The 25,006-nt window shown below is 41.3% G+C and overlaps 1 protein-coding gene across 3 annotated transcripts in view; it reads left to right on the top strand.

Moving 5' to 3' along the window:
• LOC128692905 (uncharacterized) overlaps window positions 1–4,975 on the top strand; it is a 184,913-nt gene extending 179,938 nt beyond the window's left edge. For all 3 annotated transcript variants that reach the window (XM_053782229.2, XM_053782227.2, XM_053782228.2), the window contains exon 4: window positions 633–4,975. In XM_053782229.2, the coding sequence (XP_053638204.2) occupies window positions 633–1,524 (892 nt within the window). In that variant the 3' untranslated portion in view covers window positions 1,525–4,975. The remainder of the gene's footprint in view (window positions 1–632) is intronic.
• The last annotated feature ends 20,031 nt before the right edge of the window (window positions 4,976–25,006 follow it).

The following is a 25,006-nucleotide window of genomic DNA, read 5'->3' as shown; positions in this document are numbered from 1 at the left end:
CATGATGTTTGAGGGATGCATTATCAGTTAATATAAGTTGGTCAGAAATTACATTGCAGCAAGCATTAACCCTCTGAACTGCAGCACTGAGCCACTGGAACCTGGGATCCTTAATTGCGCTGACGAGTCTTTTGCCTACCTCCTTAAGAAAATTAAAATCCACCTCCTTCCTAAAAAAAAATTGTGTAGGTAATCATGCTGTATTACTTTTCTCTCTGCCACTCTGAACCTCTGTCATTTTAACCACACACACTATACCCTTATCTGGTCTGACGGCCGTCCTCCTCAAATTAAGATTTTTTTTTATCCTTACTGATCTTTTTTTTTTTTTAGAGGGAGGGGAAATTTTATAGACTTCATTCTCTTTACAACTACTCTGTGCAACCAAAAGCTCATAGGAAAAACCATAATTTCGAAAGTTATGGAAACAATCATTTCCAAAACAAGATAGGTACCAATTATGGGTATTGCTAGGTTGTTTCAAGATAAACCTTACCATAGTCTTTAGCGTTAACTATTGTCTCAGATTCTTCGGAGATTCGCCTTTTCAGCGGTATCATTAAATGTTTCAACACTTACAATCTTTTAATTAATGCTTATTTAACGTAAGTAATTTGTTTCTCACTCCACAGGCAAATTCAAGACTTAAAGGAAACGGTACAAAAACTGCAACGTGTGAATATGCAGTGCAATAAAGCTCTTAGAAGGACCAACAATGATGTCCAGCAGCTGCGACTTCATCTGCAAAGCTACGAAGCCTCAAGGAGTTACTTGGAAGAGAAAGTAAAAAACCAAGAGATAGCGCTCCGTGAGCAGCGAGACAAGTTTATGTTGTTTAGGGAACACCTGGACCTCATCACCAGCAGCCTTGATGATGACAACACTACCAAGAAGCTCATCTCTGCTTTGTTGAAGCGACTGTCTGGCGAGACGTCGCTGTCTGCTGCTGCTCCTACTGCTGCTGCTGCTGCTGCTGCTGCTGCTGCTGCTGATCCTTCTGTTGCTGCTGCTGCTGATCCTCCTACTGCTACTGTTTTTCCTCCTGCTACTGCTATTCCCACTACGTTTTTTCCCACTACTACTGCTACTGCTGCTACTATTCTTCCTACTACCGTTGCTAGTGTTCGTCTTACTGCTGTTACCACTCTTCGTCCTACCGCTACTGCTCCTCCTCCTACTATTGCTACCGCTACTGTTTCTCTTACTAATGCTATTACTGTTCGTCCTACCACTGCTGTTACTGTTACTTCTACTGCTATTTCTCCTACTGTTACTGCTACTAGTTTTCCTTCTACAACTGCTACTACTGTTCCTCCTACTGTTACTGATGGTATTGTTCCTCCTACTGTTACTGATATTGTTCCTCCTACTGTTACTACTGGTACTGTTCCTCCTACTACTATTGCTACTGTTCCTTCTACTACTACTGTACCTACTAGGCGTCCCACTACTGATCCTTTTACTTCTGCTGCTGCTCATACCTCTGAGTTTCAAGGCAACAAAGTGAAGCGGAGTGTCGACTGATGGGTTATCCGCCAAACCTAGTGACATACGTCGTACACTGTGACTGCCTTCGTCAGGGATATTATTATGTCTGGGTGGCATGTAGTCAGGTGACAAGTCTGCCCTGTGAACCTACTCTCGCAGTGTTTCCAGCTAATAAGCCATTCTCCATATAGTGTTATGGGTTGCCCTTCCTAGGGCTGGCTGCAGGAGAGTTCTTACCACCAGTGAGGTGACACACGTGCACATAAGTGTTTATAATTATCCAGTCTTGACTCAACACACTCACACTCGCTCTGTTGATCTCGTATTGTACAGTCACAGACGCTCTGACTCTCACCTTTACAGTCTCCCTACGATTCCCGTTGGGGAGGGAAACTTTACTTGTCTCCAAGTGACTCTACTCTTCCACGATGTCTCATTGTGTGAAGATAAAACCTAGAAGCTCTGTCATCAACGATGCCTCGAAACTTGAACTTGCGGCTGCCTTAAAAGCTGTCTGCGGGTGAAGTTCTCGGTCAAGTTCACTGAAAGAAGCTTTCCTTGTCACCTTCATTGATGATGAGGAGGCTGAAAAAGTCCTTACCCCAAGTGCGATGAAGTCCCTGGACGAATGTGGCTTATGTCCACTTCTCCCTACTTGAGGGCAAAAAGATCAGTGCTCCTGAAACGTCTTGACAGGTTTATCACCGTCCAGTCCACTGAAGAACTTAGGTCTTCCACTGAGAAGGAGAATGACTGGGCCACGGTTGAAAGTATCACAAAGATCTCCAACGCCTCATCAATGCTTAAGATCAAGTTTCACGACATCACTGTGGCAGCCAAAGCCTTGTCAAATGGCCTGGCTATCTCGTATTACTACATCAACCCGCGACAGATTCAGCCGGAATGCTTCAAACATATATCTCCTTGTTGGACCTGTTACACCTATAACCATTCCACCACTGAATGCCACGTTAAGGATAAGAAGATTCGTTTCATTTGTGGGAATGACAGGCATGATCATCGATCATGTACCTCATCACACACTTTCACCCAAATGTCCTGTCCGTAAAATCTTATCTAACAAGATAAAAGAAGACCTTAAGAAGACGACCGCTAATTCCCCAACTTATGCTGCTATAGCTAAGCTCCAAACTACCACTACCAAGATCCTGCAAGCCACTCGACACACGCCACCAACACCTGACGGCGTTTCCACACAAATTTACTTTTGCATGTTGTCTGCTCACACAGACCCTGGATCCTTCAACAAGACTATTAATAAACTCTTTTCAATGAACAACATCCCAGCCTTCAGATTCCCAGAATGCCCTCCTTCCGCCAATATTCTGAAGTTCACGCCAAAAATCATCAGCATCGCTGCACCTGACAACTTGCAGGACATGATTCTTGGCAATGACAACTGCTCGAATCCAGAACCAACCAATGATAGCATTAATTCTTCCTACCAATAAGGAGCCACCACCGACTTGTACCACCACTTCTACTACTGACGAATCAGCTCCTTTACAACCACCATGCCGGCTCCTCTCACCAAATCAAAATTGTCCTATCAAAATCTGCAGACAAAAGACTTCAGAATGGCTCCACGACCTGAAAATGGGAATAATATGGACACAGAGATGAAGAAATATCACCCATCAATCACGACATAGCTGCCACCTCCCCAGCTTGAAACGACCAATCACCTCGAAGCCTGCCTCCCTCTTCATCCCTGCCTTCCTGCCGATCCCCAGCCACCAATCACCTTCAAGTTTAAGACTTACACAACGCTCCTGCTTCAGTTTGCACAACTTATGTTCTTATGTCTTCTACATCGCTGTATACATCTGCTTCACATCGCCTTACGGCTGGGTTTAGCCCCGGCTGTTTATCTAGAACTCAAGACATTCTTCTCGCCGGCTATTCTTCGTCTGTCCCCACTTCCCCGCTCACCCACTTGTGGGTCATACCTGCGAGTCTCTTCAATTTAGTTCAACACACACTGCGTTGTCGCTGATGTAACCTCGATGTATAGACCGAACGGTAATAGCAGTAAAAAGATTCTGTAGCGAATTCATAGTTTAAATGTACTGTATATAAGACATGTCTTCATTATTAGATTTGTAGAAAATATAGGTAATAACCCTTCGTATAGTAAGTGATAATCATAGCACCTTCATAAGAGGCCATGTGCGGTCCGCCAGCCTCTCAGCCAACCACATACCTCGCTACCACCAAATAAAATGTCTTGGTCTTATTTCATGTAACTTGTCACGATTGTGACCAGATCTACCTGGAGTTCAATAACTCTGTAACTGTATATAACAATGGTTATAAATGACCATAATTTTTAAAGGGGTGGACCGGTAAGCCAGCGGAAGGCCTCGGTCAGATGACCAAAAGCTCCAAAGGTGGGTCATCATCTGACTAAGACCCGCGTCAGGAAACATTTGTCCTGTTTCCTGACGAACCTTACCTAACCTAACCTAACTCTGTAACTTGTTCAGTCCCTGGACCCATTATGTACCTCTGTAATCTTTTGACTACCGCCCACAGGATGGGTCTGGTGTGTATAATAAAGATGTTAAATTAGGTAACTCTTATTTCAGTTTGTTTTCAGCTTCAGCAAATATATTGCTATTTAGAATTATCAATGAATATATTACGTTTATTCTTAATTTATATAAATTACAACTAGGTAAAATCTTTGTAAGTGCTCCCTCATAATTTGCACAGTATTGTACGCATTATATGTTATTTTGAGTGAAGAAAGAAGATTTGTTAGGTGTCCCGTAGCTAAATCGCTAGAGCACTCACCTCACACATTGACACTGAGGTCCGGGGTTCGAATCCCCGGAAGGGCTGGAAAACAGGGCGTGTTTCCGTAAGACACATGTTGTCCTTGTTCACCCATCAGTACTAAATGGGTACCTGGGTGTTAGTCGACTGGTGTGGGTCGCATCCTGGGACAAAACTGAAGTAATTTGTCCGAAATGCTCAGCATAACAAGCGGCTTTCTATATAATAATAATATTTTATTTTGACATGATACATGCTTGTACAAAGAAATATAACAGTTGGGTGTATATGCCAAAAGCCTCTTTATATGAAGAGCATTTCGGGCAAACTTAAAATTAACTTATGATTAATAAGGCAATAACAGTACAAATGGTCATTAGATGAGTTGCAATGAATACAAGAGAACTGAGTATTCTATTAGGTGATCCTATATGGCTTTAATAAGTCTTGTAGAGAAGGCGTACAATTTTGATTATTAACCTTAGGTGGCCACAATGGAGTGATTAACATCTGAGATGAATACAGATATTGAGAGTAAGTATATATTGATTTTATTGATGAGAAGGGTTTACCTATGTTAATGATATTGAGCAAATGTATGTATAGTTTTTACATATGTATGATGAGCTGGGATACGTTAAGGAGATAAGGTTTCTTTAACTGTAATTTTAAATTATTATTATTATTATAATCAAGGGGGAAGCGCTAAACCCGGAGGATTATACAGCGCCTGGGGGGAGAGATGTGGAAGGCATTCAGGCTTAATTTGGGGAACTGGAGCACAGATCCAATTCCCTAAATCAAGAGCCCCTCACCAACATCAAGGAACCTTCCTTGAGGGGTGTAATTTTAAAAATGCTAGCTGAACCAGTGGTTCTGAAAATTTCTAACAGAGGGTTCCAGATTTTGGGCCCTTTTATGTACAGTGAGTTTTTGAAAAGATTTAGCCTGACACGGGGAACATAAGAACATAAGAAAGAAGGAACACTGCAACAGACCTACTGACTCATGCGGAGCAGGTCCATGTGACCCCCTCCCGGGATTAGCCCAATGACCCACCCAGTCTGGTCACCTCCACTCAAGGATGGAGCACTGTACCAGACCCAGCAGCACAAGCTAGTCAGGTCCAACTCACACCCACCCACACCCACTCATGTATTTATCTAACCTATATTTAAAACTACACAACTTTTTAGCCTGAATAACTGTACTCAGGAGTTTGTTCCACTCATCCACAACTGTATTACCAAACCAGTGCTTTCCTATATCCTTCCTGAATCTGAATTTTCCAACTTGAAACCATTGTTGCGAGTCCTGTCTTGGCTGGAAATTTTCAGCACGCTATTTACATCCCCTTTATTTATTCCTGTTTTCCATTTATACACCTCGATCATATCCCCCCTAATTTTACGCATTTCGAGAGAGTGCAGATTCAGGGCCTTCAGTCTATCCTCATAGGGAAGATTTCTGATACATGGGATCATCTTTGTCATCCTCCTCTGTACGTTTTCCAGAGCATTTATATCCATTCTGTAATACGGTGACCAGAACTGAGCAGCATAATCTAAATGAGGCCTAACCAAGGATATATAGAGTTGAAGAACAACCTGAGGACTTCTATTATTTATACTTCTAGATATGAAGCCAAGAGGTTTTTGTGCCTAGTGTTGTGTCTGAGTCCTATTGCAACTGTCAAGAAAGCGTTTCAGGTCAGGATTTATATTAGAAGTGACTGTTCTGTAAATGAAGGTTGTACAATAGTACGAGTGAATATTCTCTATAGTGAGTAGGTTTAGGTCTTTGAAGAGTGGGGGGGGGGAGAGGGTTGTCTAGCAGTGAATTGTGTGATCATTCGCAATGTGGCTTTTTGTGTTATTATTGATTTTAGGTGGTTTTTCGTTGTGGAACCCCAGGCACAAATAGCATAGGTGACGTAGGGGTAAATCAGTGAATAGTATAGTGTAAGTAGTGCTGTTTCTGGTACTTAGTAACGTATCTTTCAGAGGATGACAACTGTTTTAGAAACTTTTTTTTTGTTATGTGTTGGATATGGGAGTTATATGTCATGTTACTATCAAGGTGCAGACCCAGGAATTTTCCCTCATTATGTTTAGTAATAAGGGTATTGTTAAGTATAATGTTTAGTTGGACTTCACTTGTTCTACTCCCAAACATAATGTAAAAGCTTCTGTTTATATTAGGTGTAAGTTTATTGACGGTCAACCAGGTTGCTATTTTTGCGAGTTCTACGTTAACAATAGTGTTGAGTGAGGTTAGATTTGGGTGGGAGATAACAAAAGTCGTGTCGTCGGCAAAGAGAATAGACGCAAGTTGTTGTGATACGCTTGGAAGATCCTTGATATATAAAAGGAAGAGGAGGGAGCCAAGAACGCTGCCTTGTGGTACACCAGTGTCCAGGGTTCTTGTTGAGGAGGTTGTGTCCTTGACAGAGATGTACTGTCATTGATGTCAGAGGCCTGTATACTTTGTACATGTACAAATAAAGACTATTATTATTATTATTATTATTATTATTATAACAAGAGTAAAGTATACAGATGAGAATGATTGTGATTGTCCCATCATACTGACATGAGTTTAACTGAGTTTTTGTTTTAGTTTTTCGTATTTTGTGTAGTAAAATATTTTTAATATGTTATCTAAATGCACTGCTGAATGTATTACCATTTGAATTAGTGTTTGAATTAGAATTTTGAAGAAATGTGGTTACTTAAATATAATTAATTCCTAATGTGTGTTAGTTATAGGCTTTTTAATTGAACATTATTAATGAATTCGGAAGTTATTTTATTTGAGGATTTTTATCAGAATTTCAAGTAAAGTTTGTTTCTTCTGGCTCGGCCTTTAGTTTTTGTCCCTATTAGTGTTACCACTTTTCTGCAAGTTTATCTCTGAGCTGAAGTGAATGGAGACTCACATGTATTTTACTATGAAATGCATCTCTATGAAAAAATATTTTATTTTCAGTTATAACTAATATTTTTTTATAAAGTGAGTTATTATAATTAACAAGCTCATGAATTACATGTACATGTGTCTAATTGTATAAGGTTATCCTAGATAATTTACACTATGTATGATGGTTGTACTCATGAAGAAGAACTGCAAGAAGCCCCTATCACGAGCCTTTTCCATCCTATGGAGAGGGAGCATGGACACGGGGGTCGTCCCACAGTTACTAAAAACAACAGACATAACCCCACTCCACAAAGGGGGCAGTAAAGCAACAGCAAAGAACTACAGACCAATAGCACTAACATCCCATATCATAAAAATCTTTGAAAGGGTCCTAAGAAGCAAGATCACCACGCATCTAGAAACCCATCAGTTACACAACCCAGGGCAACATGGGTTTAGAACAGGTCGCTCCTGTCTGTCTCAACTATTGGACCACTACGACAAGGTCCTAAATGCACTAGAAGACAAAAAGAATGCAGATGTAATATATACAGACTTTGCAAAAGCCTTCGACAAGTGTGACCATGGCGTAATAGCGCACAAAATGCGTGCTAAAGGAATAACAGGAAAAGTCGGTCGATGGATCTATAATTTCCTCACTAACAGAACACAGAGAGTAGTCGTCAACAGAGTAAATTCCGAGGCAGCTACGGTGAAAAGCTCTGTTCCACAAGGCACAGTACTCGCTCCCATCTTGTTCCTCATCCTTATATCCGACATAGACAAGGATGTCAGCCACAGCACCGTGTCTTCCTTTGCAGATGACACCCGAATCTGCATGACAGTGTCTTCCATTGCAGACACTGCAAAGCTCCAGGCAGACATCAACCAAATCTTTCAGTGGGCTGCAGAAAACAATATGAAGTTCAACGATGAGAAATTTCAATTACTCAGATATGGTAAACATGAGGAAATTAAATCTTCATCAGAGTACAAAACAAATTCTGGCCACAAAATAGAGCGAAACACCAACGTCAAAGACCTGGGAGTGATCATGTCGGAGGATCTCACCTTCAAGGACCATAACATTGTATCAATCGCATCTGCTAGAAAAATGACAGGATGGATAATGAGAACCTTCAAAACTAGGGAGGCCAAGCCCATGATGACACTCTTCAGGTCACTTGTTCTATCTAGGCTGGAATATTGCTGCACACTAACAGCACCTTTCAAGGCAGGTGAAACTGCCGACCTAGAAAATGTACAGAGAACTTTCACGGCGCGCATAACGGAGATAAAACACCTCAATTATTGGGAGCGCTTGAGGTTCCTAAACCTGTATTCCCTGGAACGCAGGAGGGAGAGATACATGATTATATACACCTGGAAAATCCTAGAGGGACTAGTACCTAACTTGCACACGAAAATCACCCACTACGAAAGCAAAAGACTTGGCAGACGATGCACCATCCCCCCAATGAAAAGCAGGGGTGTCACTAGCACGTTAAGAGACCATACAATAAGTGTCAGGGGCCCGAGACTGTTCAACTGCCTCCCAGCACACATAAGGGGGATTACCAACAGACCCCTGGCAGTCTTCAAGCTGGCACTGGACAAGCACCTAAAGTCAGTTCCGGATCAGCCGGGCTGTGGCTCGTATGTTGGTTTGCGTGCAGCCAGCAGCAACAGCCTGGTTGATCAGGCTCTGATCCACCAGGAGGCCTGGTCTCAGACCGGGCCGCGGGGGCGTTGACCCCCGGAACTCTCTCCAGGTAAACTCCAGGTATGTGTACCTGTACTTAAACTTACCAAGTAGAGCATAACAAAGTTTCAACTATTACTGAATGTTAGTCATCTCTGGGACTCATATTATTGCATATCTGACGATACTTACAATATATTTTAAATCACAGAACAAATGGTAATTTCTTGTACAATTTATTCTAGATATTAGCAAATATTAACACTTGAATCGTTAGATTTTTTCTCAACTGCTCAACATAACATTATTTCCAAGGTATATTCCACTTAATATTGAACATCGCAAGTCATGATTTATTGCCAAAATATGTGGGTGATAAATATTAAATTAAGGAAATTTATTATAACTGAAGTTAGATTCAACTTAAGGTAAGTGTTATACATCAAGGAATAAGAGATGACATATATGACTAAACCTCCATGGAGCAGCTAAGGGGCTGGGCAGATGATCTGATGTTAATTAGTCAAAATTCATTAGAAAAGGGCCCACATGTGTAGAAAATTAATATATTAATAAGAAAATTTGCTTTTAAAAAAGACTGAAGAACACATTAGACAAAGTGGAAACGTTTCAATTTACTTCACAGTTACAAATCTGGAGAAATTTCTGCTTTAAAATTAATGAATGATATTAATATAAAAATTGTTAAACAATGAAGGTAGACTTCCAAATCAGAAGTTGTTAGGATAACCCACATTAGGAGGTATCCCCAAAAAGGGGACCCTTAAGTGATTGCCTGAACTTATTTTTCCTGCAGATTCTAGGAACAATTGGCATGTTCACGTTACCTATGACCAAAGTTAAGTCCATTCCCAGCATCCTGGAATTGCTCTGGTAACTTCCAAAACTCTCAGCGGCGCAGCTTCAAACTTTCAAAAAAGATTCCTCCTAAATCAACGACAGTGGAGAGTGACATTGAAGTGGGTTGATGTACATTTCACCATTTTATGTAAATTTTGGGGATTTTTTATTCCCGTTTAATTAATCATCACGATCAAAATATATGCCTTTTCCTTTACTGAGAGAGAGAGAGAGAGAATTTGGTAGACACACACCTGTCTGATATTATCCTGACGCCAGATGACTTCGAAAAGGCGATAAATGGCATGCCCATGCACTCTGCCCCAGGTCCAGACTCGTGGAACTCCGTGTTCATCAAGAACTGCAAGAAACCCCTGACACGTGCTTTTAACATCCTATGGAGAGGAGCATGGACACAGGGATTGTCCCACAGTTACTAAAAACAACAGACACAGCCTCACTCCACAAAGACGGCAGTAAAGCAATAGCAAAGAACTACAGACCGATAGCGCTAACATCACATATCATAAAAATCTTTGAAAGGGTTCTAAGATGCAAGATCACCACCCATCTAGATACCCATCAATTACACAACCCAGGGCAGTATGGGTTTAGAGCAGGTCGCTCCTGTCTGTCCCAACCACTGGACCACTACAAGGTCGTGGATGCACTAGAAGACAAACAGAATGCAAATGTAATATACACTGACTTTGCAAAAGCCTTTGACAAGTGTGACCATGGTGTAATAGCGCACAAAATGCGCGATAAAGGAATGACAGGAAAAGTCGGTAGATGGATCTATAATTTCCTAACAAAAATAACACAAAGAGTAGTAGTCAACAGAGTAGAGTCTGAGGCGGCTACGGTGAAAAGCTCTGTTCCACAAGGCACAGTACTTGCTCCCATCCTGTTCCTCATCCTCATATCTGACATAGACAGGGATGTAAGCCACAGCACTGTGTCTTTTTTTGCAGATAACACCCGTATTTGCATGACAGTGTCTTCCATTGAAGATACTGCAAGACTCCAGGCGGACATCAACCAAATCTTTAAATGGGCCGCAGAAAACAATATGAAGTTCAATGATGAGAAATTTCAATTACTCTGATATGGAAAACTTGAGGAAATTAAAACTATATCGGAGTATAAAACAAATTTCAACCACACAGCAAACTTGCACACGAAAATCACTCCCTATGAAAGCAAAAGACTCGGCAGGAGATGCAACATTCCACCAATGAAAAGCAGGGGCGCCGCGAATTACACTGAGAGACAACACAGTAAGTGTCCGGGGCCCAGGACTGTTCTGCCTCCCAGCCTACATACGAGGGATTACCAATAGACCCCTGGCTGTCTTCAAGAAGGCACTGGACAGGCACCTAAAGTCAGTGCCTGACTAACCGGGCTGTGGTTCATACGTCAGTTTGTGTGCGGCCAGCAGTAACAGCCTAGTTGATGAGACTCTGATCCACCATGAGGCCTGGTCTCAGACCGAGCCGCGGGGGCGTCGACCCCCGAAACCCTCTCTAGGTATACTTCAAGAATACAATAGACCGAAAAATTAATGTAAAACGCCTGGGAGTGATAATGTCAGAGTGTTACAAAAAACGTGATTCTAAAAGCTTAGAGATCTCCAGTGAATACTAGAAAGGACTGCCCTTCTAGCATCCAGCCTGTTACTGGGTTTTTGTAACAAGTAGTCAGTATCCTGGTCCAATTATCCATTAGAATTCAGTATGATTCAATAGTGCTTCAGGATTACAACTGGTAGGCTACTAACTAGAGAAATTAAAATTTAATAAGTCTAGAGGTATATTATCAAATTAAATTAAATTAATCACAGTAATCAAAATAATATTAATCACTTCTCTCGTGTACAGTATTATTGTGCTGAAAGCACATATCACATTTATAATTATTAAGTACCGTCTGGTACATTAACATTTAATAAGATATTACAAATATGTACAAGAAAGTTTGTGTGTATGTGTGTAAGTGCTCTAAGTAGTTTGCTATGTCTCACAACTCGACTAGACTTAAACAAGTGACTGACAAAGACCTCAAGTAAACTAACTTCTTGACCAACTGGCAGTCAGAACAGTCTGCTTGGACAATAAAAAGAATGCTAAGCCCCATAGCAATATAACAAGCAACTGCGACACAGAATCAGGAACAAGGAGATAATATAACGACCCTAAGTAGGGACCATCAGCAGATCCTCCACAAAAGTCACAAAACTCCCATACTACCTAATCTAAGCATAAGAAAATCCCCGACTGTGACAGTACACAGAAACCAGTACAAATTAGGTCAGAAACTACAGCTCAGGACCTGAGTTGCTCAGAGTACCTTTGAGACACACAAGCTCAGTACAACGTCGAAAAATCACTAAGTCTATACAATGTTCTGTGAACAGTTCTACAGAACCTACGACAATGAGACAAGAGACGATCTTCCAACAAGGGCCAATAAGGGAGATTTAGGCTCGTCTTGTCAAGAATATGTCCAACCACCAAGAGAGTCTAGACCAGACTGAATACTTCAGGTGAGGTGAGTACACCCCCCCCATCACGTGATAGCTCCGTGGATGGTTGCTGCCCAGCAACAACGAGAAGCCGGCAGAGTAACGAGCCACAAGTGATAATTACAGTAGTTAGACAATCAAGACTTGAACTATGAGCACATAATATGTTACATCCTACCTAACAAAATTTAACTAAGTCAAATAATAATATAAAGCAATATATTCACGATTTAGCTATTATCGCAAATATAAGCAGTATAAAATTATATGAAAAGGTAATATACATGTAATATATATATATAATATACATTGCAACCCATTCAGGGGTTGCAACACAGAGGATCTCACATTCAAGGACCATAACATTGTATCAATTGCATCTGCTAGAAAAATGACAGGTTGGCTAATGAGAACCTTCAAAACTAGGGATACCAAGCCCATGATGACACTCTTCAGGTGGCTTGTTCTATCTAGGCTGGAATATTGCTGCACACTAACAGCACCCTTCAAGGCAGGTGAAACTGTTGACCTAGAAAATGGAGAGAACCTTCACAGCACACATAACTGCAATTAAACACCTCAATTACTGGGAAGGCTTGAAGTTCCTCAACCTGTACTCCCTAGAATGCAGGCGGGAGAGATGATTATATACACTTGGAAAATCCTAGAGGGATTAGTACCAAACTTGCACACGAAAATCACTCCTTATGTTTTTAAAAAAGACTCGGCAGACGATGCAACATTCCCCCAATGAAAAGCATGGGTGCCACTAGCACAATAAGAGAACACGAGTGTCAGGGGCCCAAGACTGTTCAACTGCCTCCCAGCATACATAAGGTGGATTACCGATAGACCCCTGGCTGTCTTCAAGAAGGCGTTGGACAAGCACCTGAAGTTAGTACCTGACCAGCCAGGCTGCGGTTCGTACATCGGGTAGCATGCGGCCAACAGTAACGGCCTGGTTGATCAGGCCCTAATCCACCATGACGCCTGGTCACAGACCGGGCCACAGGGACCTGACCCCCGAAACCCTCTCCAGGTATACTCCAAGAATACATTCAAAACTACCCAAGGTCCCAGCTTCAACAACCCCACCAGGCAGATTCAATTCAATTCAATTCAAAGTTTATTCTCTATAAGGATTACAATGCTGAGTTTACAGAATTTGGCTATTGTGTGGTTTACATGTAGTAAAATAATAATTACAGAGTGTACCACTAGAACACCTAGCATGGCTAGGCATTTCGGGCAGACTTATATTAAATCTTAAGTTTAAAATATTACAAAATTATGAGGTAAGTTGGTATTATGACTAAGTGACTAAATACTAGTTGTGAGTTTAGCAATGTGAATGCTTTTGTTTTGGCACTGTACATAGTTTCAGTATTGGAGTATCACAGGCCAACTTATGACTAGTTAAGATTCATTATTTTGAGATTGAGATTGATATTTCTGTTTATGGTCAAATGGGTGAGTGAAAGTGTGAACCACCAGGTGGTATTCGTATTATTAGTTGACAGGGTGTATCAGGGAGATAAGATGTTTTCTGATGGTAGTTTTGAAGGTGATGAATGTGTCTGCAGTTTTGGAATTTTCAGGTAGGGTGTTCCAGATTTTAGGGCCTTTGACATACATTGAATTTTTGTAAAGGTTTAGTCGGACACGGGGAATGTCATAGAGATGTTTGTGACTGGTGTTGTGCCTGTGGGTTCTGTCACAACTATCAAGAAAGCGTTTTAGATCAAGGTTAATATTGGAATTTAAGGTCCTGTAGATGTAGATTGCACAGTAGTAAGTGTGGATGTACTGAACAGGGAGTAAGTTTAGATCTATGAAGAGTGGGGGGGTGTGTTGCCAGGGATGGGATTTAGTGATTATTCTTACTGCGGCTTTTTGTTGGGTTATTATTGGCTTTAGGTGTGTTGCTGCAGTTGAACCCCAAGCACAGATAGCATAAGTGAGGTATGGATATATAAGTGAATGGTATAGTGTGAGAAGGGCAGTTTGCGGCACGTAGTATCGTATCTTGGAGAGGATCCCAACCATTTTGGATACTTTTTTGGTTATGTGTTGGATATGGGTGCTGAAGTTCAGGTTGTTGTCGAGGTATAGACCTAGGAATTTGCCCTCATTATGCCTGGCAATTATAGTGTTGTCGATCTTAATGTTAATTTGCGCATCTCCTGCTCTGCTACCAAACATAATGTAGTAGGTTTTGTCAACGTTAAGTGTAAGTTTATTGGCTGTCATCCAAGTCGATATTTTGATCAGCTCCTCATTAACAATGGTGTTGAGGGTGGCAAGATTACGGTGAGAGATGACATAAGTCGTGTCGTCAGCAAAGAGAATGGGGTTCAGGTGTCGAGATACGTTTGGAAGATCACTGATGTATATGAGGAAGAGCAGGGGACCAAGGACACTTCCCTGCAGAACTCCAGTATCAAGTGGCTGTGTTGTTGATGCTGTGTCTTTAATGGTGACATACTGATACCTATTAGTAAGGTAAGATTTGAAATATGCAAGCGCATGGCCTCTTATACCATAATGGTCAAGTTTGTGGAGTAGGATGCCGTGGTCTACTGTGTCAAAAGCTTTTCTTAGGTCAATAAAAATTCTTAGTGGATATTCCTTATTTTCCAATGCTGTGTAAAGCAGATCTAGCATTATGATTGCATCGTTAGTGCTTTTATTTTTCCTGAATCCAAATTGGCAGGGGTTGAGTATGTTTTGTGACATTATAAATGAATACAGTCTCCTGTGCACGAGTTTCTCAAAGATTTTGGATAGCAATGGTAAGTTTGATATTGGCCTATAGTTGTTTAAATCTGTAGGGTCACCACCTTTATGTATTGGTGTAACCCTTGCCGTCTTGAGTAATTTCGGGAAGGTGCTAGTTTCTAGTGACTTGTTAAAAAGTAATGAGATAATAAGCAAGAGGACATGGGCCACTCTCTTGTACAATAATGGTGGGACATGAGACAGATTCCCCGAGTTATTTTTAAGTGACTTTATAATCTCGGTGACTTCCGTGGGCTCAGTTGGAGCAAGATAGAAGGAATTTGGGAAATTCCCATCTAGGTAGTCCCCGGCATGGGCACTGGTACGTGGGATTTTATTGGCGAGATTAGAACCTATGGTTGAGAAGAAGTCGTTTATCTTGTTAGCTGTGTCAGTGGGTTGCAGTGGTGTTTCATTAGGTTTAGTTAGGACAATATTTTTGTTTTTTTTCAGTTTGTGGGTCCCTAGAATCTAAGAGAGTGTTTTCCAGGTCCTTTTTATATCTCCTCTTGTGTCAGTGAATCTACTGGAGTAGTATAGTTGTTTGGCTTTCTTTATTACTTTGGTGAGGACTGATGAATAGTGTTTAAGAATATCTTTGTGTATTAAGCCCTGTCTATATTGCTTTTCATATTGGTGTTTCTTATCAATGGATTTCAGAATGGTGCTGGTTAGCCATGGGCAACCAAGCCGTTTGTTTGTGATCTGTTTCGTTTTTATAGGACAATGTTTGTTGTATAGTCTAAGTAGTTTGTTAAGAAAAATGTCTGTCCAGTCATCAATACCATTGGCCTTGGAGAATTCTGTAGGCCAGTCAATAGTCTCTAGGTCAGCTGTGAACTTCCTTATTGAGGCCTCATCATGGAGTCTAAATGAGACTTTGTTGTATTCAAGTGGTGGTTTACTAATGTTTGTCAAGAGGAAGGTAGGGTAGTGGTCTGTAGTGTTGTTCCACTCATCGACTCACCGGGTTGCCATATGGAGAAGACCCGGGCCGGAAGTACCGGCAAACCAACATCAATCAACTCATCGACTACTCTATTTCCAAATCAGTACTTTCCTACATCCTTTCTAAATCCCAACTTATCCATTCGAATCCATTATCACGAGTTGCCTCTTGAATGGATTTCTTCAGAACTCCATTTATATCTCCTTTAGGGCTCAGCGTACTGACTCTGCTACCCCTACCAAGAGACGGATTATTGAGGGAGCAAAACAGTGAAACACTGTCAACAGGCTGTCAGGAAATTACTGTTGTACGACTGACAATCAGACCCCAGCAAAAACTGCAGCTTCAATAGTGTTCCTGAGAATGAAGGACCTAGACACACACGTCTCCTGCGGGAACGAGGAAAAAGGTTGATTGATTTTGGCTGTAATCTACCCCTCTCCAGCACCTGGGAAACATGCCTCCCGCAGGCAGGGTGGGGAAAATATATGGTCCAACTGCAATCCACCTCCCCTCCCCAGGCTCTGGTGGCCTGGTGGCTAAAGCGAGGATCTGGGTTCGATTCCCGGCCAGAGTAGAAACATCGGACGTGTTCTTTACACCGGTTGTCTATGTTCACCCATCAGTAAAATGGGTATCTGAGAGTTAGTACTGGTGTGGGTCGCATCCTGGGACAAAGATGACCTAATTTGCCCGAAATGCTCTACATAACAAGGGGCTTTCTATATAGTAGTATGTCATTGATGTCAGCTAGGCCTGTATACCATGTACATGTCCTTGTAGTGAATAAGGATAATAATATTATTATTATTATTATTATTATTACCCGGGAAGCATGTCTACGTCAGTATAGTTCTGCCTCACTCAACATCTGGTTGGAGAAAAGAAATCCCACAGAAACCGAAGGGTTGGGAATACTCTGTTCCGAGCAAAGTCACGATTCTTGCTCCTGAGACACTTTTGCAACATTTGGGTTTCCAGAATAAAGATACCTAAATGTTGCACAAATGTCTCATTTATCAACTTGTTGGTTTTCTAAACCATTTATTCAAAGTCTTGCTCGTCTTCAACAATGGGGGCAACACCATGCTTCCCAATGAGATTTGGGGGATAATTGAGGGAAAAGGTTCTGAGCAGACTTTGAAGACCGTCCCGACCATCCCAAACACCCTGGGGAATATGTGATCCCTAGCTGAGCGCCTGGAGAAACCAGCATGCCTACCTTAGGGGTATGGACAAGTACATTAGGAACACTGGAGATACCACTATAAAAAAATGTAATTTGGTTGTTGCGAGATCAGAGAAAGGTATTTCCATATTCCATAACCTCAGTCCCCTGTACCTCAATGCACGTGACTGGAAGAGTGCAGAGTGCGACATAAGTTGGTATTGCAGTTAAATATTAGTAGTGAATATCTGAAGCAAATCAGATGAAGATTCACAACTCATCATATGGAAACTGATATGTAAATTCCTTGAATAAAAAGATGATAAATTAGGACATACACAGTCCAAATCTCATTCAAACATTTCAAATAGACTAGAGATAATAATTCTAACATAAACAAATACATAAAGCTTGAATCCGATAAGAGGTTGCATTATCAAGTTAACAGCATGGAAGGGTTGAAGCCAATCACATGCAACACTCGGAAGAAAGCAGCATTTAATTTTTTTCAAATTTCTTCAAAAAAAAAAGAAAAAAAAGGACCACACAAGAAAAAAAATCTATCCAAGCTTTTCTCAAGGTAAGATTGACCAGCTATAATAAAAGCGCAATAAATAAGTAAATGTTTTATGTAAGCTTAATGTACATAACATACAAATTTTCAACAATAGTCTTAAGGGCACATACAGTAGGTGTTACAGGCACACATACAGTAGGTGTTACAGGCACACATACAGTAGGTGTTACAGGCACACATACAGTAGGTGTTACAGGCACACATACAGTAGGTGTTACAGGCACACATACAGTAGGTGTTACAGGCACACATACAGTAGGTGTTACAGGCACACATACAGTAGGTGTTACAGGCACACATACAGTAGCTGTTACAGGCACACATACAGTAGGTGTTACAGGCACACATACAGTAGGTGTTACAGGCACACATACAGTAGCTGTTACAGGCACACATAATAATTTAGAATAACCAAATAAAGTTTGACACTGACATATATCTGATCAGAAAAACAGGAAACATTTTCCAGTTATCTCACAGAAACCAATTTCATTAATAAACTTATACAACCTGACATCGAGGAAAGCACTAAACCCGAAGGATTCGCATGGCGCCTATGGAATAGAGGGCATTCATATTTGACTCAAAGGAGTCCAGTTCCTTGGATCAAGATCCCCTCACCAGCATCAAGGGGGAAAATAGTGCAGCAAGTTAAATACTATACTATCTCAAGGTTGAAAGTGACAAAATGGACGATCAGAGAGACTTCTTTTAAGTGATCACAGGGAAATAATAATATGGGAATGACCTATGCAGTAAAGATAAAGATAAAGGTTAATTTCTATTTAAAGGTTACAATGTATAATTACAATTTTGGTTTGCTAAGTGCAAAGAAAGCCACTGTCATGCCAGGGCATTTCGGGCAGAATAATCATAGGTCACCGACGCTTGCAAATAATCCCGTAGATCTTGTCCACCCTATATTACACTAACACTGAAATTCTGAAGCCGCTCGAATAAGGCTTTCTCAACTAATAAACGAAAATCTATGATAAAGCAAATGAAAATGTTCTGAAAAATAGGGAAGTCTCCCTTCGTTAAACTTAAAAAACTCCATAAATTTGTCGATATTTTCACCAGCTTGTTCTTCATATTAACATTCAATTTAAAATTCTCTACAATACTGAAAGAAAAAATATTTTATTTTGATTTTTGGAAAAACCCAGTTTCATAAAACTGGCTAAAAATGGACAAACTGGCACTCACACAGCTCAAAATACATGTATTCAATAAAATTGACAAACTGAACTTATGCCACCCAATGGTAATGTGAGTTTCGTAGATGAATGGTTCAGAGAACCGACACGTTGATAAATTAGACACATGTGCAACTCTTGGGTATCTTTATTGAGGAAACGTTTCGCCACACAGTGGCTTCATCAGTCCATACAAAGGAGAATCTTGAAGAACAGGAGAAGAATGAGGTAATCAGTCCCTCAACCTTGAGTCGATGTGGTCAGTCCATCAATCTATTCAAGATTGATGGACTGACCACATCGACTCAAGGTTGAGGGACTGATTACCTCATTCTTCTCCTGTTCTTCACACATCTCCTTTGTATGGACTGATGAAGCCACTGTGTAGCGAAACGTTTCCTCAATAAAGATACCCAAGAGCTGCACATGTGTCTAATTTATCAATGTGAGTTTTGTGTTCAGGACACCACACCATTGGTAAAAATCTGAAGCTGACCATGTGAGTCTTTCCAATTATCTCATGGATTCCAATGATTCCAAGTGTTATGTATTATTTTATTACATCGACAAATTTTCCTGCATGCAAACGAAATTTAATAGTTACTATACTGGCTCTAAGATGCATCAGCCATTAAATAATGAAGACCTTCGGAAGACGTAAATTGAAATGTATTTAATGGGATTCAAATTTCACACAGTTTTACACAAAATCGTCAAATCTGCTCCTACACATCTGAACTTCACTCTTCACCGTCATAGTATTTTCTTTACCATCTCTGAAACGCTTAGAGCTCCCCGACTGAGGATTTTAGAGTTATCTCAGAATGGTTTTACAAAGGGGCGTTCCTGTCTTACGAATTTACTAACTTTTTTCACTAAGGTGTTTGAGGAGGTAGATCATGGTAATGAATATGATATTGTGTATATGGACTTCAGTAAGGCACGCGGGATAGGAGAAATTTTTTACTGGGTAGAGGCATGGTTGATAAATAGGCAGCAGAGAATTTGCATAAATGGGGAAAAATCAGAATGGGGGTGTCACAAGCGGTGTTCCACAGGGGTCACTGTTGGGCCCCTTGTTCACACTTTACATAAACGACATAGGATGAGGGAATAAATAGCGACATTAGCAAATTTGCTGATGACACCAAAATGAGGACATCAGAGCACTCCAGGATGATTTGAATAGACTGATGCAGTGGTCGGAGAAGTGGCAGATGCAGTTTAATGTAGACAAATGCAACGTTCTAAATGTTGGACAGGAAAATAACCATGCCACATATAAACTAAATAATGTAGATCTTAATATTACAGATTGCAAAAAGGATTTAGGAGTTCTGGTTAGCAGCAATCTGAAACCAAGACAACAGTGCTTAAGTGTTCGCAATAAAGCTAACAGAATCCTTGGCTTCATAGCAAGAAGTATAAATAATAGAAGTCCTCAGGTTGTTCCTCAACTCTATATATCTTTGGTTAGGCCTCATTTAGATTACGCAGCACAGTTTTGGTCACCGTATTACAGAATGGATATAAATTCACTGGGAAACACACAAAGGAGGATGACAAAGTTGATCCCATGTATCAGAAATCTTCCTTATGAGTGCAAATTCCTTGACAGCACCCTGAATTTCAGCACCCATATCCAACACATAACAAAAAAGTATCCAAAACTGTTGGGATCCTCTCTAAGATACGTTACTACGTACCACAATCAGCCCTACTCACACTATATTATTCACTCATCTATCCCTACTTCACATATGCCATTTGTGCTTGAGGATCAACAGCAATTACCCACCTAAAGCCATTAACCCAACAAAAAGCCGCAGTAAAAATTATCACACAATCCAATGCTAGGCAACACACCGCCCACTCTTCAAAGACCTAAACTCACTGTTCAAAACATCCACACTTACTATTCTAAAATCTACATTTACAGAACCATAAATTCCAACATTAACCCTGAACTAAAACACTTTCTTAATATGATAAATGGTTTTGAAAACCGACAAGTTGAAGATTGAGACACTTATGCAACATATGGGAATCTTTATTAAGGAAACGTTTCGCCACATAGTGGCTTCATCAGTCCAATACAAAGTAGAAATAAGTAAGGAGACTAGAAGTTTGAGGTAATCAGTTCCTCGGCCTGGAGTCGATGTGTTCAGTCCATCACTCTTGTAGAAAGTGCAGCATATGACCGGAGAAGTGGCTTGTATACTTGTATACTCACCTGACTACAGTATACAAGCCACTTCTCCGGTCATATGCTGCACTTTCTACAAGAGTGATGGACTGAACACATCGACTCCAGGCTGAGGGACTGATTACCTCAAACCTCTAGTCTCCTTACCCATTTCTACTTTGTACTGGACTGATGAAGCCACTGTGTGGCGAAACGTTTCCTTAATAAAGATTCCCATATGTTGCATAAGTGTCTCAATCTTCAACTTTTTTGATAGTTGTGAGGGGATCCATAGGCATAACACCAGACACAAACATCTTTATGACATTCCCCGTGTCCAGCTAAATCTGTACGAAAATTCAATGTACATAAAAGGGTTTAAAATGCCTGAAAACTCTAGAACTGCCGACTCAACCACCATTTTCAAAAGCACTGTTAAAAAACCCCTTATCTCCCTAACACCCCACCGGTAGCTAACATGAAAACTACCTTAGCCTGCACATATCCAAAACAAAATACGCTTATTTGATTCTGTGACACCCCCCTAATTTACACTAATGACTGTCAACATAAAATTCTGAATACAGCTTTTGCTACATAATTCTTAAGCTAGTCATAAGTTTGTCTAAGATAAACTAATTGCTTTTTTTTTAAATGTTCTGAACTACGTACCTCACTTTTGTAAATCTAGTTAATTACAGCTACCTCACTTTAATACCAGTATGATCCATAACCTGTGTCAATATAGAGTAAGAAATAGTATTAGTCTGCCCGAAATGCCTAGGCATACTAGTGACCTTCTTTGCAATAAATAATTTATAATATGCAGTAATATTTTATATGTAAACCCCACACTGTAATATCAGTGAGAAATAAAGAATTTTAGTTTTAATTTAATTTTTAGACTGAGGGCTCTGAAGCTGCACTCTCTAGAAAGGCGTAGAATTAGGGGTAATATGATTGAGGTGTATAAATGGAAAACATTATTATTATTATTATAATCAAAAAGAAGCGCTAAGCCTCAAGGGCTATACAGCGCTGCAGGGCAGGAAGGAAGCGAAGGCATCAGGTGGCAAAAGGGAGGTGGATGAGTAATAGGTTACGGATAACAGCGGAGCAGTGGATGGTGAAAGGGTAAAGGGCAGCAAGAGACTGAGCTAGAAAGGGCTGAGGGGAGTGCGTAAGGTATCATCATCAGAGTTTGTGGAGTAAATCAGTCGTTGTCAAGAAGTCAATGAGAGAGTCAGGATTAAAGGAGGGTCCATCAGCAAGAAGGGAAGGTAGAGAGAGAGTAGTAGAACGAAGAAGGCATTGGAGGTAAATTCTGCGTGCTCGTTGATAGAGAGGGCAGTCTAACAGAATGTGGCTAATCGATACAGGAACTTGACATTGCTCACAGAGAGGTACAGGGTGCTTCTCCATGAGATACCCGTGAGTAAGACGGGTGTGGCCAATGCGAAGACGGGAGAGAGTGGTCTCCCAACCACGGCACTGATGACAAGAAGACGGCCAGTAACCTATGCTCGGTTTAACAGAATGAAGTTTGTTACCAAGCAGAGTTGACCAACGTTGTTGCCAACGGGTGTGAAGGTGGGTAGCTAGTGCAGCAAAATAGTCCAGAAATGGAACACCTCTATAGGAAATTGGTAGGTCATGTACTGCTGACCGCTCAGCAGTGTCTGCCTGTTCATTGCCCTGTACGTCGACATGACCAGGGACCCAACAAAAAATAATATCTTTATGCTTCGTAGAGATACGGCGTAGCCAAAGTTGGATACGGAGAACTAGGGGGTGAGATGTATCAAATTTCCGTATAGCCTGTAGAGCACTAAGGGAATCTGAGACTACCACAAATGATGACACAGGCATAGATGCGATACGAATAAGTGCTGCAAGAATGGCATACAATTCAGCAGTAAAAATGCTAGCCGAAGATAGTAAATGCCCCCGCATGACGCTGTCCAGAAACACTGCTGCGAATCTGACGCCGTCTGAAGACTTAGAGCCATCTGTGTACACAGCGATGGCATGAGAATGGGAGTGGAAGTGATCAAGAAAAAGAGAGTGGGAAGCCACCATAGGCAGTTGAGCTTTCGAGCACAGGAGTGAGAAAGAACAGACCTGAACAGCTGGAACTTCCCAGGGGGGTAGGGAAAAGTGAGATGTTACATGAACATATAAAGGCGGTAACTGAAGGGAAGACAAGAGTGAATGTAGGCGAAGAGAAAAGGGACAAAGAACGAATAAAGAATGTCTACAAATATCGGTGACCATTCTATAAATGGAAGGATTGTGGAGATCATGAGAGCGTACATAGTAGCGAAGGCAATGGGCATCATGGCGATCAGACAAGGATGGAACATTCGCTTCTGCATAGAGGTTCTCAACAGGGGAAGAGCGAAAAGCACCAAGGCACAAACGTAATCCTTGGTGATGGATAGGGTTAAGGCAAGAGAGAGTAGCAGGAGAGGCCACTGAATAAACCTGGTCACCATAATCGAGTTTCGATAAAACAAGGGCTGAATGTAGGCGAAGCAGAGTTCGACGATCAGCTCCCCAGGAAAGATGAGCAAGGGTTTTAAGAAGGTTTAGCCGGCTGTGACAAGTTGCCTCAGAGAGGTAATGTGAGGTTTCCAGGATAACCTACGGTCAAAGAGAAGGCCTAGAAACCCGACTGTATCACGTTCGGGGATACGGGAGTCAAAGATACAAAGGATGATCGGAGATGACAGAGCGTCTAGTGAAAGTAATTTGGTGAGTTTTGGTACTTGAAAATTTAAACCCATGCGTGGTGGCCCAAGTGGAAACACGGTCGACCGCATGCTGGAGAGAAACTGCAATGAGATGAGAGTCAGCGCCTGCACAAGCAATAGCGAAGTCATCAACATAGAGTGATGACCAAATATTGGGTGGAAGAACAGAGGTCAAATCATTTATAGCAAGGAGAAAAAGTGTTGTGCTTAGAACACATCCCTGAGGGACACCTTCAGCTTGGACGAAGTCCGGGGAAAGAACATTATTGACTCGAACACGGAAATGTCTGTCAGTTAAAAAGTTCTTAAGGAAGGATGGTAGATTGCCTCGGAGGCCTAAGGAGTGGGCCTGGGCCAAAATATTATACCTCCAAGTTGTGTCATATGCCTTCTCAAGGTCAAAAAATATGGCAATAACTGAGTGATTATTCGCAAAGGCATTAAGAACATACGTATCCAAGCATAGTAAGGGGTCTATTTTAGAACGGCCCTTACGAAAGCCATATTGACTAGCGGAGAGACTGTTGTGTGTCTCTAAATACCACATTAAACGTCGATTTACGAGACGTTCCATCACTTTGCAAACTGCACTAGTAAGAGCGATGGGACGATAGTGGGAGGCATCATGTCCTGTAGTACCCGGTTTACGGAAAGGGAGAACAGTGGCAGATTTCCACAGCTGGGGAAGAGCTCCTTGTGCCCAAATAAGATTGAAGAGGTGTAAGAGGACTACAAGGGCTGACCTATGTAAATGTTGAAACATACGAATATGAATGTCGTCAGGCCCAGCTGCCGATGATCGGCAAGCTGAGAGCATTGCCTCTAGTTCTTGAAGTGTAAAAGGCACATTATACTGTTCTTCTCTGAGAGAAGAAAAGTCCAAGGGTACTAACTCTCTGGCAGACTTTGAGGAAAGAAACGAGGGGCATAGATGGAGCCCCCGGGGAAATACGGACCAGATGTGTGCCAAGTTCAATGGCAACGTCGAGAGGGTTTGCTACATCAACACCAGCGACCCGTAGAACAGGAGCCGGGTCAGGAGAGTATTTACCACTCAATTTCCTCACTTTTTTCCAGACTGCACTCATAGAAGAAGCAGAGGTGATG

This window comes from Cherax quadricarinatus, chromosome 38 (assembly GCF_038502225.1).
Source record: "Cherax quadricarinatus isolate ZL_2023a chromosome 38, ASM3850222v1, whole genome shotgun sequence".
Classification (NCBI taxonomy): domain Eukaryota; kingdom Metazoa; phylum Arthropoda; class Malacostraca; order Decapoda; family Parastacidae; genus Cherax; species Cherax quadricarinatus.
This window is presented reverse-complemented; position numbering and strand designations above follow the sequence as displayed.